The 20,037-nt window shown below is 49.6% G+C and overlaps 1 protein-coding gene across 2 annotated transcripts in view; it reads right to left on the bottom strand.

Annotated features, from left to right (window-relative positions):
- The window catches only part of LOC135807069 (uncharacterized), a 48,305-nt gene that overhangs the window by 12,445 nt on the left and 15,823 nt on the right, over positions 1-20,037 (bottom strand). For both annotated transcript variants that reach the window (XM_065321151.1, XM_065321152.1), the window contains exons 6-8: positions 17,453-17,542; positions 16,268-16,455; positions 14,813-14,897 (exon numbers count right to left, since the gene is read on the bottom strand). In XM_065321151.1, coding sequence (XP_065177223.1) covers positions 14,813-14,897; positions 16,268-16,455; positions 17,453-17,542 — 363 coding nt within the window. The remainder of the gene's footprint in view (positions 1-14,812; positions 14,898-16,267; positions 16,456-17,452; positions 17,543-20,037) is intronic.

Below are 20,037 nucleotides of genomic sequence, written 5' to 3'. Positions count from 1 at the left end.
TCATAATGCTGATTATAATGCTTCAACAAGGGCTATAATGCTCTTGGCTTGGGACAGAGAGGAAGAAAGGCTGCACATATTCAATCTGCCGCCGAGTCCGGCGAAATACTTTCCACACGCTCCACCAACTTGTGGCACTAAAGACATATTCGATTCGCCACTGGCTGCTCTCCATTGCAGCTTTGACGCAGGGCTATGGCTGAATACAGTGAATAGCGTACGGTAACACCTGGGATAAGCGACCTCTGGGTTTAGCGACCACCTGCTCTTAGGCCCTAATCACACTGCGTTCAAGTCGCGTTTGCGTCTGCGTTTTCTTCGGTTTTTGACGATCGCCTAGGAAATGCCACCACGTGACGTTATCGCGAGCGCGTTGGTTTCCAGACGCACAGCTGCAGACGCAGACGCAAACCAGGGGGGAGGGGGGGTCAAAACCGAAACGCGTAAACGCAGATCGGACTTTCTTTATCGCAGCACTTCCGGCATTGTTTTTGAGTGTTTTCAAGTGATTCTCAAGTGTGCTTTTCAAAATCTTCATTTCCATCTAGTTGCTGAGGCCGGCGAGGGTACTTCTATTACATGTACTGATTGATTGATTTTGGATTCGCGAGGCATGGAGCTGATGCGAGCTCGTGGCTGAGGTTGCGCTGACTAGTTGGCGGCGGCTAGACTAGCTGGACGAGGTGCCTCAACAACGGGACTGCCACCCCAACACAGGCAACGCAACAGCTGCAGTCTTCCCATCGACTCCCATTCCCCCAGCACCACTGACAAAGGACATAGGAGCAGAAACAGAACACTTCTCGATCCCAGGAAAATAAATTCACCATCCACGGCCAGCTGGAGATCGATTCCCCACATTTTTGTATTTTTTGTATTTTCCCGCGCGCACAGATTTTGACGCAAACGCTAAAAATCACAAGTACATGTACTAGTATGATATCACGTCTTGCGTTTTCCAGTCTCAAACGCAAACGCAGACGCAAACGCGACTCAAACAAACGCAGTGTGATAACGGCCTTAACGACCGCTTTTCCATGCATGGACAGTTCTACACAGACGTGTACGCTTTTCGTTGGCTGAGAATTCGAAAGAAACGAGAAGCAATGTTCTCTCGAACTTCGAATATTTGCGAAGCTTGTTTTTTTGCTAACTGTATTATATTTGTTGTGGCACGCAGTGCAGGTTGACGTCACTGTAGTGACGTAATGATTGTTGAGCGAGCGCTGTGAAACAGCGCTTGCGCAAAAAGATTGTCCTTCTTTTTGTCTTGCTTGTCAAGGGCCCGCCCACCCGCCCTCTGTATATATATTTTTGCTCTGATTGTGAATGCGGTCGTTTCCTTGCTGTATCTTTTTGTACTGCTGATTTTATAAGTTCTAGTTGCTTAATTTTTGTCTGGGTGGTCATTCTGCACTAACTGTTGCTGTATCATTTTGCCTCAAATTCTGGCAACCCTGTTTTCCCCTTTGTGCGACGAAGATGGGATGGGATGGGTCATTCTGGGTCTTATTAACTATTACCATAGCTTTGTCAAGAACATCAGCTCCATTCTCGCGCCGTTGTACGAGTTACTGTCTGCCAAGTCTTGGCAGTGGTCCCAACGGCAGCAGAAAGCGTTTGACAAGGGTAAGTCGCTGCTGTCGTCTGAACCGGTTCGAACACACTACAATCCGTCACTTCCGATCGTAGTGTCTTGTAATGCCTCACCCTATGGTGTCGGTGCTGTATTGTCGCACTCCATGCCGGATGGTACTGAGCGTCCCGTTGCATTTGCATCCCAAACCCTGTCATCAGCAGAGAAGAATTATTCTCAACTGGACCGTGAAGGACTCGCTCTCGTGTTCGCAGTCAAACGGTTTCACAAGTACATCTATGGTCGCTCATTCGCCTTACAGACCGACCATAAGCCGCTGCTTGGGTTGTTCGCTCCTGACAAACCAACACCACCCCTGTCTAGCGGCCGTCTACAACGCTGGTCATTGTTGCTGTCGAGCTATGAGTACAGTCTACAGTACAAGCCGGGTCAAGCCAACGGCAATGCAGATGAATTGAGCCGACTGCCTCGTCCTGCTGATGGCCCTGAGCTCGAGCCTCCAACACCTGCTGAAGTTGTACTGTCCATTGACGTACTCAATTCCTCGCCTGTGACAGCAGCAAAAGTATCCAAGTGGACAAGCCGAGATCCGGTTCTGTCATTAGTCCACAAGTTTGTCGTGGAAGGTTGGCCGCAGAACGTACCGGACGACCTGCAAAATTACTGGCGTCGACGCGATGAGTTTTTCGTCCAAGCCGGATGTGTTCTGGTTGGCTCACGTGTCGTCATTCCTGCTCCTGGCAGAGAGTCGTTACTGCAGCAGCTGCACGATGGACACCCAGGCATCACGAAGATGAAAGCGCTGGCCCGCAGCTATTTCTGGTGGCCATCCCTCGACACAGAGATCGAACACACAGTCCGAAGCTGTTCATCATGTCAGGAGGCTCAGAAGTCGCCCAACCCCAGCTCTGTTCATCCGTGGGAATGGCCAGGTCGGCCATGGTCTCGCGTCCACATGGATTACGCTGGCCCTATTGATGGCAAGATGCTCTTGAATCTGGTAGATAGCCACAGCAAGTACATTGAAGCACATGTCACGTCTGGAGCGACATTGGCTATTACCATCCGTAAGCTTCACCAGTCATTCGCTAGTCTTGGACTGCCGTCATGTCTTGTGACAGACAACGGTCCTGCTTTCAGCAGCTCTGAATTCGCTGCCTATTGCCAGTCCAATGGTATCAAGCATACCCGTATTTCACCATACCATCCTGCCAGTAATGGTCTTGCTGAGAGAGCTGTGCAGACAGTCAAGAGCGGCATTCGCAAGCTCGCCTCTGGTGACTTAGAGTCACGGCTGCACAAGTTCCTGTTTATGTATCGTCGTACGCCGCATTCGACGACGGGCCAGACACCCTTCCAGCTCCTGTGGTCTCAGCGGAAGCCTCGCTCTTGCCTTGACCTCGTGTTTCCTAATATCGGTGCACATGTAGAATCCAAGCAAGCCGGCATGTGCGGTGGTCGTTCGCCATCGGCATCCGAGTTCCTGTGCGGTGATGCAGTTTGGGTGATGAACTTCACCTCGTCCCCGAAGTGGCTCCCTGGTGTTCTCGAAGAACGCTGTGGTCCATTGACCTTCAAGGTGCGTCTAGATGACGGTCGTCTGTGGAAACGGCATGCTGACCATGTTCGTCCGCGCATGCCAGTCGACAGTTCACCGGAATCTTCTACATCAGCTCCCGTCCGCCATGAACAGTCATTTTCTTATTCTCAGTCTCCTAGTCTGTCTTTGCCGACTAATCATTCTGCTACTGCCACTTCAGTTTCTGATTCTGTACTCGAGCCTACTCCTGCAGCACCTTCTTCTGCACTGTCTCCTGTACCTGCAGTTTCTATGAGTCCTGCTAGTTCTGTTGCTTCTAGTCCTGCTGCAGATAGTTCTTCCGCTGTTGTTCTGCGACGCTCTTCTCGTGTGTCCACTGCGCCTTAACGTCTTGATCTGTAGTGGCCGGTGGCACATCATTTCATACTGTTCTATTATGAACCTTTCTTTAGTCTCTTTCCAGTAGTTTTATCTAATGGTGGAGGGATGTGGTATCTGTACTTTGGAAGTCATTATTTATTGACTTCGCACGTGCTGCGTACAGTGCGTGCATGCATAGTTTCTGTGCTTGTTCTTTGGTTGTCGTTCTTCTTCTTGTTTCGTTCTGAAAGTGATTACCATGAATGTCCTCTGTTGAGTATTGAGTATTGTGTGAACCATAATACCCTTGAAACAAGGCAATGTGGCTGTTCGCAGCCGACCCCGCAATGTGGCTGTCCGCAGCCGACCCTGCACTGTGGCTTCACTGTTGCAAATGTGAGGTGTGAGGTGTGAGGTGTGAGGTGTGAGAGAGTGTGAGGTGTGAGGTGTGAGGTGTGAGGTGTGAGAGAGTGTGAAGTGTGAGAGAGAAACTCCGGGGTTTTACTGTATACCCGGATATACTATCCCGGCGACATTATCCGGCAGGGAGTAACAGTACAGGTGTAATGGTGTACTAGCTGTGCTAGTACTTGTTAGCAACAATCCGAACTAGCGCACACACTGCACTGCATTACTTTTAGTCCGTGAGCCAAAACTCAAAATCACAAGTGCCGTTGCACTCTCGGATGGACAAATCGCCGCTTACAGTGTTGGTCAAGGACATCACAAAGGATACGTTTTCGCTTGTTGGACGTTCCAGAACCGATCCAGAGACCTTCGCGAGGGCTTCTTTTCTCGACCAAATTCCACCTTGAGAACAAATATTTTTACGCGAGTGGTGAGGTGTGCGTCATATGAGCAAGCGCAAAACACGAGTTCGCGTGGAGTGAGGAAGAATAATTATTTTTTAGAAGATGACGACGTTGACGACAATATCGACTTGGGATATTGTGATCACTTTATTGAAGTTTATTCCTTTCGTGTACATTGATGTTGTTTTGACAACAATGGAAGAAGAGGAAGACGTTTCTAGTGGCAGCGAGGTGCTGGATGAGGCAGCTGACGGCAACGAAGTGGCAAATGACAGCCCAGCGGAGTAATATTGCTGGAATTTTGTGTCTGTGTCACAGCACCCAATTTAGTAAAAACGAGAAGCCTGCAGTGAGTAATATCGAGACTACAAGTTGGTGTCGCATCGTCAGCGCTGCTCGAGAGAAGGACGACCATATCTGGGCTTTTCTGTGCCAGCACAAGAGCTCAGGGAGGAGTAAATGGTGTGGCTGGCATCATGGAAAGTGCTACACCAATTGCACCCATGTGATAGCAATTGCAAACCTGGAGAAGACCAGTGCCTCTGATTTTGCTTTGTCTATACTTGCTGACAGTGATGTGTATGTAGTAGTGAACCCAGAGCCACATCCTAAGGCCAGTAAGGGGCCACCTACCAGGAGCTTAGTGGTTGATACGAACAACGAATGCCATACCGGTAATTATGAAAGCAGAGCACGGTGTAAACACAACACGGAGAACTGGTCCACCCAGAGTTTCCGGAAGGGAATGTTTTGTTGCAGGCAGCACTGGAGAGGGCAAGACGACAAGTAGTGAGGGCGAAACCAGCGCTGCTGGAGGTCCAAGCCAGAGCACCTGGCTGATTTGCGGGCAACATACTACTGTATACCATTAGCTGTGTATGTGTGTGTGTGCACGTGTTTGTGTGCACATTTCTGGGTGTGCGTGTGTTTGTGTGTGTGCGCGCGCGTGCATGTGTGCGAGCGTGCATGTGTGCGCGTGTTTGTGTGTGTGGGCGCGTGCATGTGTGTGTGTGCGTGTGCGTGTGCATGCGCGTGCATGTGTGTGCGCGCGCGCGCGTGCATGTGTGTGCGAGCGTGCATATGTGTGTACGCGCGCGTGCATGTGCGTGCTAGGCGTTTTCCTTTGTTGGTGATACCACCCCAGGCTACTACTGGTGTTGGGGCACGGTGTTGCCACAGCCACTGCGGCCAGTGCGATCCGTGTTTCAGGTCGTTGGTGGGTTTTAGATGCCGCAATTGTCGACAAGGTGTGCGCCGTGTGTGTGTGTGTGTGTGTGTGTGTGTGTGTGTGTGAAACCCGACAGCATTGGTGTGATGTTGTCCGAAGAGACATCCATCACTTACATCTTGAAGGACATTGGTTCGACACTGCACAGCAGCGAGGAGAGTGGCGCACAGCATTCAGAATTGCTTCACCACCACAGCCGGCCTCCCGTGATCGGATTCAGTATAGTATTTGTAACATTTCCTTTTCGAAGAGCGGCCTGCCATGCCACAAGTGTACTCAAGAGCGTCGCAAACCTGTAGCAGACCAGTCTGGCAGCAGCCAATGCACCGTATGTCTTCGCTGGTTTCGCAGTCATGGCAGACTGACATAGTCGGATTCGGCAGCTGGTTCATGTGTGTGTGTGTGCGCACGCACGCGCGCGCGCGTGCCTGGGAGACTGCATAGTCGCATTCGACAGCTAGTTCATGTGTGTGCGCGCACACACGCGTGCGCATAAGCGTGTTTGTGCGCGCGTGCCTGTGAGACTGCATAGTCGGATTCGGCAGCTGGTTCATGTGTGTGCGCACGCGCGCGCGTGTTTGTGTGGATTCGGCAGCTGGTTCATGTGTGTGTGTGTGCGAGCGTGCATGCCTGGGAGACTGTATAGTTGGATTCGGCAGCTGGTTCGTGTGTGTGCGCGTGCCTGGGAGACTGCATAGTCGGATTCTTCAGCTGCTTCATGTGTGTGTGTGTGTGTGTGTGCGCGCACGTGTGTGGGTGTGGGTGCGCGCATGCATGTATGTGTGTGACATCATCTTATATCGGTAGTTATCTGTTACTATGTTCTGCGGTGGACTGCGACAGCACACATTATGTGCCAAGATGTGCACCTGGTGATTTGCAACTGTGTTATGTTGAGTTGAAAATGAGCAATGACAGATAGCTTTTGGTGCTGTATGAGTGTGTTAGGAAATCAATAGCCAATTCCAACCTCTTGCATTGGCCGTCAGGTTGGATAGGATCAGCGCGTGCATTTACAACAGTGGTGACGTACTTCCTATTGTACTACTGTAATGTCACATTAGCTTCAGTGTTCATATCATTATAATACTGGAGTATTCTACGTATTCAGTAATCGAGCGGTTATTACTTTTGAAATATACTTCACTCACCAATTCATTGCTCGCTATTATCTACAAGTTCCAGTCCAGTATGATGAAGTCAAGAGGCGACTTATCCAGCCAAGTAGAGGAACTTGGGATACGAAATCCAAGAGAAATCATGAGGGTTTTCTCAGTTCGGCCATTCACGAATGTAATTGTTATTCTTCAACGCAAACTGAGTAATATTTGACCTTGAACAGGATGAAAAGAAGTTCATGCTCGGGGCAGTCGTCATTTGCTCCAGAAGGTTACTCACTACAGTCTACTACGCCTATTGGCCTAGGAAGTGGTGAACAAATATGTCGCGAGATATTTAGGACATTCTTGGAAGTCAGTTCTGAACGATTGCATTGTAACTACAACTAGTACAAGCAGTAGTGACTTTGCTGCTGTTTGCATCCCGATTCATAATTCTCAGCAGCAAAAAAAATCGAATCTAGTTTTGTGCACTGGTTTCCGCGTTATGTGCACTCGTGGTATCTGCTCATGGCTTCAAAAAATGAGAATCCGTGAACAAGCGCAAAAAGATCAAGCGAAGAAGGCGAAAATGGCCGCTGCTGTCAGTGAGCAAAGTTGGATGTTTGGCGTCTTCTGTGACCTCCCTGGATCAGTTTCGAACTGTCCAACAAGTGGAAATCGCTTCAGGATACCATCGTGAAGCGGTGTGCTGAAGGACGATTTGTCCCTCTCTGGGTGCAACGGTCGATGCTAAAACGGCCGATTCTGAGATTTGGCTCACGAACTATTTGTACTGCATTCAAGACTGACGTCATGCGCTTTGTTTTGCTGCGTAATCACAAAAGGCACCAGCCCATTTTGCGGAAAAGAAAAACAAATCTTGCTTGCCCTGTTGTGCTCTTCCAGACAACGGATCGTGCTTCAGCAGTGTTTCTTTTCCTTTCGTAGCTTTTCTGCCAGCCCGAGTGTCACCTCGACACTGTATTTCTTCAGTACGTCTGACCTAACTGTCGACACTGTCAAGGCAATGCCTTGCCAAGCCCCCGCGGCGAGCCTTCTCAGCGCGGCTTGAATCCGAAAGGAAACTTAGTAAAAGTATTTTACAGGACCGTTTGCTGGCACAACTAGCCCTTGGTAGTGAGGTCTGCTCCGGCCAGGAGAACCAGCAACATGACAGTGCGGACACGGCTCGCGAGCCCAGAAGCCCGACTTGCACCAATGCCTCCTCCGCCAGCTCAGGTGACGCGGGCTCAACGGATCTCTGCGCTCCCGTAGATCTACGTGACGAGGTGTAGTCGGCTTTGTCGGCCGCCATTTTATTATTATCGGATAGCATTGTGCCGCTCCTCACCCAAGGCCAAGGCAATGCGGCTGCTGCCGCCACTACGCCAGGCCAAGCTCCTGTAACCCACCCGATCAGCCACTTGCACCAGCTGTGCCCAAGGCTGTGCAAGAACGTATCTTGCGAGGGGAGTTCGTAGATTTTTCAAGTTTGTTGCCTGAAATTCTTGCACACTTCCGGCCCAACATTCCGGCTGGTGCACAGCCCGAATAACGATAGCCAGCTAAATATCGTTGAGTCGGATGACCGTACGCGAAGCAGGTGCGTCGCAAGGTTCACGATAATTATACATGTAGCTACCCGGCTCGAGGCATGGACCACATACATGTCTGTTATCACGGCTGCTGCCCTACACCGCACTGCTGAACTGCTGAACTGATTGCGTACCAGCAGTTGATCCTGACTGCTAACCGCCAGTTCTTCCCAAGCGCGTGGCTAGAGTACGACCGCCAGCTGCGGCTGCTCGTGGCCCAGTAACCAGGCACGAAGAGGTTGGACACCATCGACGTGAACCTATGGCAGATAGCTGTCACAGGCCATGCACACCCAAAATGCGCTCAATGTAAGACGGCCCATCCAGGGGCGGTTTGTGTCCTTTTCGTCCCCAAGCCAGCAGCATTTACCTCCAGTGGTCGCAACCATACCAGCGACGGCCAAGAAATCTGCCGCAACTTCAATGAAGGTCGCTGTTCTTCGTCGTCGTGCCGCTTCTCCCACACCTGCAGCCAGTGTGGCAAGGACCACCCATGCATCATGTGCAACCAGCAGCAGCGCGGAGCCAATCGGCCACCCCGCCGCCCCTAGCAGAATGGCTACTGAATAGCTTGACTCGGTACGTAGCTTCTTTCCTATACACTCTGCAGACACCACACTGCTAGCTGACCACTTTGCCCGCCTGTTACGTAACCACTCATATCAATAATGTGTTGTGTATGTTCTCCATGGCCTGCGCCGCGGCTTTACTCTTGGATCTGCCGGCCAACACGACATTTCGGTTTTCTCTAATAATCTACCCTTGGCTTTCACTCACTCGGCATTTATATCCGAGCAATTAGCTGCTTCCTGCGCCCGCAGCGAGACCACAGGCCCATTTCCGTCACCTCCATTTCAGTTCATGCGCCGCTCTGGTATTGGTGCCATCCCCAAAAAGAACGGCAAGCTGCGAATGATCCACCATCTGTCTAGTCCGGAAGGCACCGGCGCGAACGACAGCATTCCTGCCGAGCCACTCTCTCTGCACTACGCGAGCATTGACAACGCGATCAACATCATCATGTCATGCCCACAGCCTGTGTATTTGTCCAAGCTCGATGTACGCAGTGCATTTCGGCAGATCCCAGTCCGCCGTCAGGACTTCGCTGGGAAGGCTCCTACTACTACGAGCGCTTTCTGCCTTTCGGCCTCCGCTCCAGCCCAGCCGTCTTTGACTCAGTAGCCACAGCAGTCAACTGGATCATGCAGCACGAGTTTGCTATAGATCACCGGCTTCATTACCTCGATGACTTTCTCGATATCTCCACTGGTTCGGCTGCAGCCAACCAGCAACTCACCATCCCCCTCCGGGCATTCACGTATCTCGGCACTCCTCTTTCCTCCATCCCAGCTCGAAGGGCCATCACCATCATTGACCTTCCTTGGTATTTTCCTAGACTGCGGCTACCAGAGGACAAGCTGTCCGAGATCCGTGCGCCACTCATGGCTACTATCAGCGAGCGCAGCATCGGCCAGCGTCAACTCGAGTCCCTCCTGGGGAAGCTCACTTTTGCTGCCCGAGTCATCGTTCCTGGACACACATTCATGCGTGAACTATGATCAGCGTGCCTTGAACTGTATCTGTGTATGCGAGTGCGGTGCATAAAGCCCACCTTGAGAATGGGTTTGCCGGCCCCTTAGTAGATGCGTGGCTTCTGGAGAGGGTGTTGAAGGGCATCCAGCGATGCCATGGTACAGCTGTTCTCACCCCTCGCCTTCCTATAACTATGCCAATCCTACGACACCTGACGGATGCACGCCGGAAAAGTAGTATCCTGAATGGCCATGACAAGCTGCTCTACCAAGCCGCCATGCTCCTTCTTTGGATTTCTTCGGTGTGCTGAATTCACTAATGGCATCACACGGGGCTGTACTAGCTCCCCTGGTGACGGACGCCTGCAACTCTTCCTGCTTTCATCCAAGACGGACCCATTCGGTAAAGGCGTTACTAGTGACATTGGCCCGTCTGTACCGCCGTACTGCCCGGTCCGTGCCATTGTTAGCTACCCATTTGTCACTCGTCGCGAGGGACCAGAGCAACTCTTGTTCGTACTCTCGAACAGACAGCAGCCGACCAGGCAGTCATTCACAGTAACAGTATGGTCTCTTGTCGCTGCGGCCGGTGTACCATCCCAGTCGAACTACTCCGGGCATTCGGTCCACATTGGTGCAGCCACCACCGCTGCTATGGCTAGTGCCCCGACTCCTTCTTCCGAGTGGTAGGTCAGTGAAAAGAGCGATGCGTGTCTATGCTACATCCGGACTACAACAAGCGCTAAGCGCCAGCTATCGTCCCGGCTTGCTGCTGTGCCATGGATGCCATGATCCCCAACTCGGGTGAGTAATGAGCTACTGAACTCTAGCTGCGCAATGCTTGCCTGTGCTGACATAATTGACCCTTGCTGTGCGTCAATAGTGCTTAGCTAACGGAGTGCTGGTTTCATGGGTCCACTCTCACAACTGGTGTTATCTAGCTATTTGCTGCGGCTCTGCCTTGCGCTATATTACATCCATTTAGCATTGCAGCTCTACGTTGAGCTAACAGCAGCTCTACTTTGAGCTAACAGCAGCTCTACTTTGAGCTAACAGCAGCTCTACTTTGAGCTAACCGCAGCTCTACTTTGAGCTAACAGCAGCTCTACTTTGAGCTAACCGCAGCTCTACTTTGAGCTAACCGCAGCTCTACTTTGAGCTAACCGCAGCTCTACTTTGAGCTAACAGCAGCTCTACTTTGAGCTAACAGCAGCTCTACCTTGAGCTAACAGCAGCTCTACTTTGAGCTAACAGCAGCTCTACTTTGAGCTAACAGCAGCTCTACTTTGAGCTAACCGCAGCTCTACTTTGAGCTAACAGCAGCTCTACTTTGAGCTAACAGCAGCTCTACTTTGAGCTAACCGCAGCTCTACTTTGAGCTAACAGCAGCTCTGCTTTGAGCTAACAGCAGCTCTGCTCTGAGCTAACAGCAGCTCTGCTCTGAGCTAACAGCAGCTCTGCTCTGAGCTAACACCAGCTCTACTTTGAGCTTCAAACCAGTTGTTTCGAAACCAGCACTCCTCAATCCAAAGATGCCTCTTTGTTGACTTGTTTTGTGTGAGGGATGGGGCTAATGGTGTACTAGCTGTGCTAGTACTTGTTAGCAACAATCCGAACTAGCGCACACACTGCACTGCATTACTTTGTACTGCATTCAAGACTGACGTCATGCGCTTTGTTTTGCTGCGTAATCACAAAAGGCACCAGCCCATTTTGCGGAAAAGAAAAACAAATCTTGCTTGCCCTGTTGTGCTCTTCCAGACAACGGATCGTGCTTCAGCAGTGTTTCTTTTCCCACCATCCCTCCCTATCCAACTTATTCACACCATCATAATTATCGTACCCACTAATCGGGTCCACTCTCACAACTGGTGTTATCTAGCTATTTGCTGCGGCTCTGCCTTGCGCTATATTACATCCATTTAGCATTTCAGCTCTACGTTGAGCTAACAGCAGCTCTACTTTGAGCTAACAGCAGCTCTACTTTGAGCTAACAGCAGCTCTACTTTGAGCTAACCGCAGCTCTACTTTGAGCTAACAGCAGCTCTACTTTGAGCTAACCGCAGCTCTCCTTTGAGCTAACCGCAGCTCTACTTTGAGCTAACCGCAGCTCTACTTTGAGCTAACAGCAGCTCTACTTTGAGCTAACAGCAGCTCTACCTTGAGCTAACAGCAGCTCTACTTTGAGCTAACAGCAGCTCTACTTTGAGCTAACAGCAGCTCTACTTTGAGCTAACCGCAGCTCTACTTTGAGCTAACAGCAGCTCTACTTTGAGCTAACAGCAGCTCTACTTTGAGCTAACCGCAGCTCTACTTTGAGCTAACAGCAGCTCTACTTTGAGCTAACAGCAGCTCTGCTCTGAGCTAACAGCAGCTCTGCTCTGAGCTAACAGCAGCTCTGCTCTGAGCTAACACCAGCTCTACTTTGAGCTTCAAACCAGTTGTTTCGAAACCAGCACTCCTCAATCCAAAGATGCCTCTTTGTTGACTTGTTTTGTGTGAGGGATGGGGCTAACCCATGTTAGGGATCATTGGGATGAGGTGTATCATGGCAACTGGTAGTCCTGCCTGCAGACACGCTGCCACTGCATCGGTTCTGTGAATAATCTTTTCACCTGAAAGTGAAACAGCAGATATTAGGCTGATCCCTTCCATTTGCGGTGAGCGTGAAAAAAATGCGGCCGGATTATTTTGCTGCTCTACTTCCTTTACTTTCATAACTGTTAGTCTTCTTCTCCTTTTGGTGTGGCATAGACAACTGGGTGGCAACATTGACAAGAATCGTGACTCTTCTTTGTTGATAGCACTGGACTAAGTCACTGCTGTCTTGGGAGCACAGCTGTCCACATCTAACTGGACGTGTTTCATCAGGAAACTCAGACACGCGCTGCTTCAGAGTGCTCATAACGACTTGGTGCGGCTGAATCCATGAGTAATTCTAGTTCTTTTCGAGCTAGTTCGGCTGGACTCCGCTAAGGCAGTTCCTCGGCACAACATGTATCTCTTTCTGCTTGCAGCTGCTCTTTCAGCCTGTTCCAAATTTATGAAAGGATCGGCGTCTACTTCAGTACCGCTACTAGCCTAGTGATGCTATCTTCAGAGCTGGCTGAGGCACAACGAGAAACTTCTCTTCAACTTTTCGATATTCACTTCGCCCCATGACTCTCTATCACGGTTTTCGACAAAACAGTTTCCTCCTTGCAAATCCGTGTTGCGAATTTTTGCAACAACTTTGGTTTTGCGCACGTAGATAGTCATTGACCTAACTACATACATGATGTAGTCATTGCTACATCAAGTGCTAAAAAGTGTTACAAGTAGATCTACATGTATACACAAAGCGATCCACGATCCAGTAACCTGGTAACACGAGGAGGGTTGCACGTACAGTAAAACCTGTAATGGCGACCACTCGGATATGGCGACCACTCGACCATGGCGACCACATTTCCTTGTCACGGACACATTCACATTCAAAACAGCTCAGATGAGGCGACCACTCGCTCAACGCGACCGGTGACCACCCACCCGCGACCGCGTTGCACAGTGCTAGTGCATGTAACTGTATGCATTGCATGGTGCACCATGCATGGTAGATCTACACATCAGTGCAGGAAGTGTAGATGTGCATGTAATGGTGCATGCACGACACTTGACACTGGGTCTGAGGACCCCAGGCACATGAGTCGTGCTAGAGTAGCATAGGTGTGTGCACTGTGATACACTGATCAAAATGATGTATCACATGTGGATATGGTCACGTGACCCACTGAACCTGGATAAGAAGACCACCTGGCCACGGCGACCACTTTTTCTCGTCCCTTGAGGGGTCACCTTAGACAGGTTTCACTGTACCTCATGAGTGTAGCCGATTGTTGCCAAAAAGCTGGGATTTCCCGATATTCATGATCCACTATGAAAGTCCAAATATAAAAATGGCGCTCAAATCTCACAAAAAAATGCTCGTTTTCTTTCTTTCTAATGGAGTAATGCTCCATAATGCTCTGATGCTCGGAAAGTCCCATAATGCCGAATATAATGCCGGCATTATCCGCTGGACCCTACCGACCGTACAGAATCCAACGTCACGCACTCTCGCAGAAGTACATCCGCAATGGCTGCCTTGTAAACTACCAGCACACGTAGGTACCGATTTTCCCGAATATAAGTCGACCTTCTGTGCGCCAGAAATTTCTCCAAAAGCTGGGGGTCGACTTACAAACGGAACTCGACTTACATACGGGAATCTGGCACAACAAATGAAGTGACTGGAGTGTCCGTACGATTTGGGGTGGTCAACTAATATCTAAGTCGACTTATATTCGGGAAAATACGATAGGCATGATATTCCATGCTCCACTTAGTGGTTGCCACGGTATTTCATAATGCGCCTTACCACCTCAAGCATCAGTGTGGCCGCCGGACTCCTTCATTAGCCGCTTGGCAATAGTTTAGGATCATGTTTTAGGTGAATGTTAGAACACAGGCCGTGCAACATGTCTGTGTATGTGTGTATGATGGTCTAACAGGTATGTTTAGGTTCTACGGGTAGGTTCCGATGGGACACGTGCCGCAATGCAATCAGCGTACACATTAACAGACTGCCAAGAATGTGCTTCGGGCTATGCTCTTAAACGCTTCAAATCTTCATCCAGAACTCAATCCGATAGATAGGCACCTGTGTGCCCCTAGCTCGAGTGATTATCAAGAATCTTTGCTATGGGTGAATTATTGGGAGGCCAGATTCAAGTCCCGGTGCCAACAATTTTTAGCGAGGACTAGCTCAGCTCCATGATCAGCGACTAGTAAATCAGGGTTCAGTCAACTTTCAATAGTTACAACTGAATGCTCGTGGGCACATGCTCTCACAAGCCGAAGAGGAGATGACAAACACATCATAATACTAAGTAATAATAATACTACTTGAAGTAATAATAATACTACTTGAAGTAATAATAATACTACTTGAAGTAATAATAATACTACTTGAAGTAATAATAATACTACTTGAAGTAATTACGATCATGTGCAGTAAAAGAAAATCTCACCGCTCAAGTCTTTCCGTCTTGCGGCATGGAGAATCCGCGTGTAAGCCCAGAAGGAAACGGTGTCCGTGCTCAGGTCGACAAGTGCCTGGATGTGCATTTCATGAGCAAATGTAAACCAGTTCAGCAGCTGATTATACGGAATACTTAAAATATACACAAGTAAACACAATGGATTAATTAAAGGCACACACTGCGGAGTTGTAATTGAAGGCAAGCCAACATGCTGCCGGTTACTGTTTGCCTTCAGTTCATTCATGGGAAACTGGCACCCTAGTTTTCTAATTACATCTTAGTAGATTTTTAGGAAATTAGAGGCCACATGCCACGTACTGCTCTTTTCTCTCCGAAACTCAACACTTGCAAGCCAGATACGAAAGAAAGAAAAAATCATCAGTCACACCACCAGGACTCGAACCAGGGACCTTGCTATTCGCGAGCAATGCTCTAACCAACTGAGCTACAGTATGACTCTTATCCATGATATCAAGCGAATGGCCGAGGGCCCTCTTGATTGGTGTGAGTTGCCAGTATGATGCAAGCCAGATATGGATTGATCGGAGAAGGATAGATTTACCATCACCGTGGATAAGAGTCATACTGTAGCTCAGTTGGTTAGAGCATTGCTCGCGAATAGCAAGGTCCCTGGTTCGAGTCCCGGTGGTGTGACTGATGATTTTTTCTTTCTTTCATATCTGGCTTGCAAGTGTTGAGTTTCGGAGAGGAAAGAGCAGTACGTGGCATGTGGCCTCCAATTTCCTAAAACTTTGAAATTCTCCGTGAAGTCCTAATTTGAAATTGCAATCTTAGTAGATGCAATAAAATAGTCACTGCTTTCTCTACACAGCTCAGGCCCCATTGAATGACACGTGCGACTGACCCTATTAATTAATTTTCCCGATGGAACAATTCCAGAACTGAATCATCTAGTCCCTGGGCTGCCCCTATTGTTCTTGTAAAGAAGCCGAATGACTCATTTCGTCTATGTATTGACTACAGGAAACTCAATAGTGTCACCGTTCCCGATGCTTATCCACTACCCAATCATAACTGAAACTCTTGATTCTCTTGCCGGGTGTTCCCTGTTCAGCACGTTGGATCTGGCGACCGGCTACTGGCAACTTGCCATGGACCCAACCGATAAGTCCAAGACTGCCTTAACCACTCCTTTGGGTCTGTATGAATTTAATGTACTGCCTATGGGGTGTTGTAATGGTCCTGCCACCTTCCAACAGGTCATGGATAAGTTGTTTGGTGACTTGACACATGCTTCCGATGGTCCTGTCACACGTGTCTTCTTTGACGATATGCGCTGTCGCGTCGTCTTCTGTGTCCTCGTCTTTGTCACCACACTGCGCAGAAACAAAACTTTGCCGGATATGCTGCACACGGCACCAAAACGCTGAAGCTGCCATCCTTGGCTGCATGGACCCTCATGAGCGGTTGGGCAACACATACCTGCAGAGCCAGGAAGGTGTAGTGGTCCACCTTAGCACTGTTGTCTGCAAAGTGAGACATGCGGGTTTGATGCTCCGGGTAGAAGTTAGCGATAATGCTCTCCACAGGGACACGTTCAATCTCGCCAAACAAGACGCTCCAAGTCCTGAACGCCGCATAGTCTTCAAAGAACCGTCGAGAATCTGGACCTTGACCCAGAACAAGAATAGACCAGAGTCACGGGAAAGCGATCAAGGAAAGACCAAATCTAAACTCGGCTAAAACAAGGTGGATTGGGAAAGTGCTCAGCATGTGAAGACAAAACATAAACTCATCCTAAAACGAGTAGAAGGAGGACAGTGACCCTGGGAAGACCCAATCTAAACACAATTGAAAGGAGTTAGATTAGGAAAGTGCTCATGGGAAGATCCAGTCTGAACGGCAGCAGCAGCAATGCACCAACAATAACCCGTGACTGGAAATAGAAAGTGATTGCATCCAAGGATTACAGCCCCGTTGTACCTTAGTATTTTATTATTATACGCACGTCCGCGTTTACGTCAACAGTAAGTCCACGTATTCGCATGTGCCTTAGTAGACCTGTGATATTCTGTATTCAAATGTTAATTTTAAAATAATGCTGCCACCTCTCCAGTTATATGAAACATGACTATTCGCAGGCAAAGCCAGGCCAGGCAAAGCCAGGCCAGGCAAAGCCAGGCCAGGCAAACTGGGCAGATGTCATAAGTAAGGTGATACCGGTAGTACATTGCACGTTTTCAGATATTCAGATTCACACACACCTCAGACCTCAGACCTGCCCATCGCAGAAGCAATGATAGCGAACAGCTATGTTAGACATAGCAACTAGTGCTGGGATTACACCATTCAACAGCTTGCAAGGCTTATGAATTAACCGCCACTAATTTTAGCCTGGTATCCACCACACAGCTGATTGAAGTGGCTTTTTCTGGCCAGTGAATCCCTATTTTTCATTTTATTCAAACACACACACACACACACACACACACACACACACATACACACACACACACACACAAACACATACACACACAGACGTGCGCACTCATGTACATGCACCCCCCTCCCTCCCCCTCCCCCCCCCCCCCCCACACACACATGAACTGAGAGGCTAGCTGCCCTTGACCGACCATCAGTCTCATTTCTATATAAAAAATTACTTACCTCCAACGCCTGCAAACTTGTTTTGGTATTTGGATGCGAAAGAGTCCATCATGTACTGCTCATTGAGGAGGAAGGTCTTTACGATTGCATCTGCAAGAAACACGACCATGGAAACAAACGACAGCCTAATTCACTGCTTTCGCAGTCGCCTCATTCAGTCCTGGGCAAACAGATTGCGTGACTTTATGTGAGTGGCTGACTTACATATACTCCAGTCCCATAGACAGATACAGACTCTCCAGTCCCATAGACAGATGCAGACTCTCCAGTCCCATAGACAGATGCAGACTCTCCAGTCCCATAGGCTCCAGTCCCATAGACAGATGCAGACTCTCCAGTCCCATAGACAGATGCAGACTCTCCAGTCCCATAGACAGATGCAGACTCTCCAGTCCCATAGACAGATGCACACTCTCCAGTCCCATAGACAGATGCAGACTCTCCAGTCCCATAGACAGATGCAGACTCTCCAGTCCCATAGACAGATACAGACTCTCCAGTCCCATAGACAGATGCACACTCTCCAGTCCCATAGACAGATGCAGACTCTCCAGTCCCATAGACAGATGCAGACTCTCCAGTCCCATAGGCTCCAGTCCCATAGACAGATGCAGACTCTCCAGTCCCATAGACAGATGCAGACTCTCCAGTCCCATAGACAGATGCAGACTCTCCAGTCCCATAGACAGATGCAGACTCTCCAGTCCCATAGAGAGATGCAGACTCTCCAGTCCCATAGACCGATGCAGACTCTCCAGTCCCATAGACAGATACAGACTCTCCAGTCCCATAGACAGATGCAGACCCTCCAGTCCCATAGACAGATGCACACTCTCCAGTCCCATAGACAGATGCAGACTCTCCAGTCCCATAGACAGATGCAGACTCTCCAGTCCCATAGACAGATGCAGACTCTCCAGTCCCATAGACAGATGCAGACTCTCCAGTCCCATAGACAGATGCAGACTCTCCAGTCCCATAGACAGATGCAGACTCTCCAGTCCCATAGACAGATGCAGACTCTCCAGTCCCATAGGCTCCAGTCCCATAGACAGATGCAGACTCTCCAGTCCCATAGACAGATGCAGACTCTCCAGTCCCATAGACAGATGCAGACTCTCCAGTCCCATAGATAGATGCAGACTCTCCAGTCCCATAGAGAGATGCAGACTCTCCAGTCCCATAGACCGATGCAGACTCTCCAGTCCCATAGACAGATACAGACTCTCCAGTCCCATAGACAGATGCAGACCCTCCAGTCCCATAGACAGATGCACACTCTCCAGTCCCATAGACAGATGCAGACTCTCCAGTCCCATAGACAGATGCAGACTCTCCAGTCCCATAGACAGATGCACACTCTCCAGTCCCATAGACAGATGCACACTCTCCAGTCCCATAGACAGATGCAGACTCTCCAGTCCCATAGACAGATGCAGACTCTCCAGTCCCATAGACAGATGCACACTCTCCAGTCCCATAGACAGATGCAGACTCTCCAGTCCCATAGGCTCCAGTCCCATAGACAGATGCAGACTCTCCAGTCCCATAGACAGATGCAGACTCTCCAGTCCCATAGACAGATGCAGACTCTCCAGTCCCATAGACAGATGCAGACTCTCCAGTCCCATAGACAGATGCAGACTCTCCAGTCCCATAGACAGATGCAGACTCTCCAGTCCCATAGACAGATGCACACTCTCCAGTCCCATAGACAGATGCAGACTCTCCAGTCCCATAGACAGATGCAGACTCTCCAGTCCCATAGACAGATACAGACTCTCCAGTCCCATAGACAGATGCACACTCTCCAGTCCCATAGACAGATGCAGACTCTCCAGTCCCATAGACAGATGCAGACTCTCCAGTCCCATAGACAGATGCACACTCTCCAGTCCCATAGGCTCCAGTCCCATAGACAGATGCAGACTCTCCAGTCCCATAGACAGATGCACACTCTCCAGTCCCATAGACAGATGCAGACCCTCCAGTCCCATAGACAGATGCACACTCTCCAGTCCCATAGACAGATGCAGACTCTCCAGTCCCATAGACAGATGCAGACTCTCCAGTCCCATAGACAGATGCACACTCTCCAGTCCCATAGACAGATGCAGACTCTCCAGTCCCATAGACAGATGCAGACTCTCCAGTCCCATACACAGATACAGACTCTCCAGTCCCATAGACAGATGCACACTCTCCAGTCCCATAGACAGATGCAGACTCTCCAGTCCCATAGACAGATGCAGACTCTCCAGTCCCATAGACAGATGCACACTCTCCAGTCCCATAGGCTCCAGTCCCATAGACAGATGCACACTCTCCAGTCCCATAGACAGATGCACACTCTCCAGTCCCATAGACAGATGCACACTCTCCAGTCCCATAGACAGATGCACACTCTCCAGTCCCATAGACAGATGCACACTCTCCAGTCCCATAGACAGATGCACACTCTCCAGTCCCATAGACAGATGCACACTCTCCAGTCCCATAGACAGATGCACACTCTCCAGTCCCATAGACAGATGCAGACTCTTCCTATACTCTAAGTCAACAAATATTCGGCGCATATTTATTTT

The sequence above is a fragment of the Sycon ciliatum genome, chromosome 1 (genome assembly GCF_964019385.1).
Source record: "Sycon ciliatum chromosome 1, ocSycCili1.1, whole genome shotgun sequence".
Classification (NCBI taxonomy): Eukaryota; Metazoa; Porifera; class Calcarea; order Leucosolenida; family Sycettidae; genus Sycon; species Sycon ciliatum.
The sequence above is the reverse complement of the archived record's forward strand: the minus strand, read 5'-3'. Positions and strand labels throughout refer to the sequence as shown.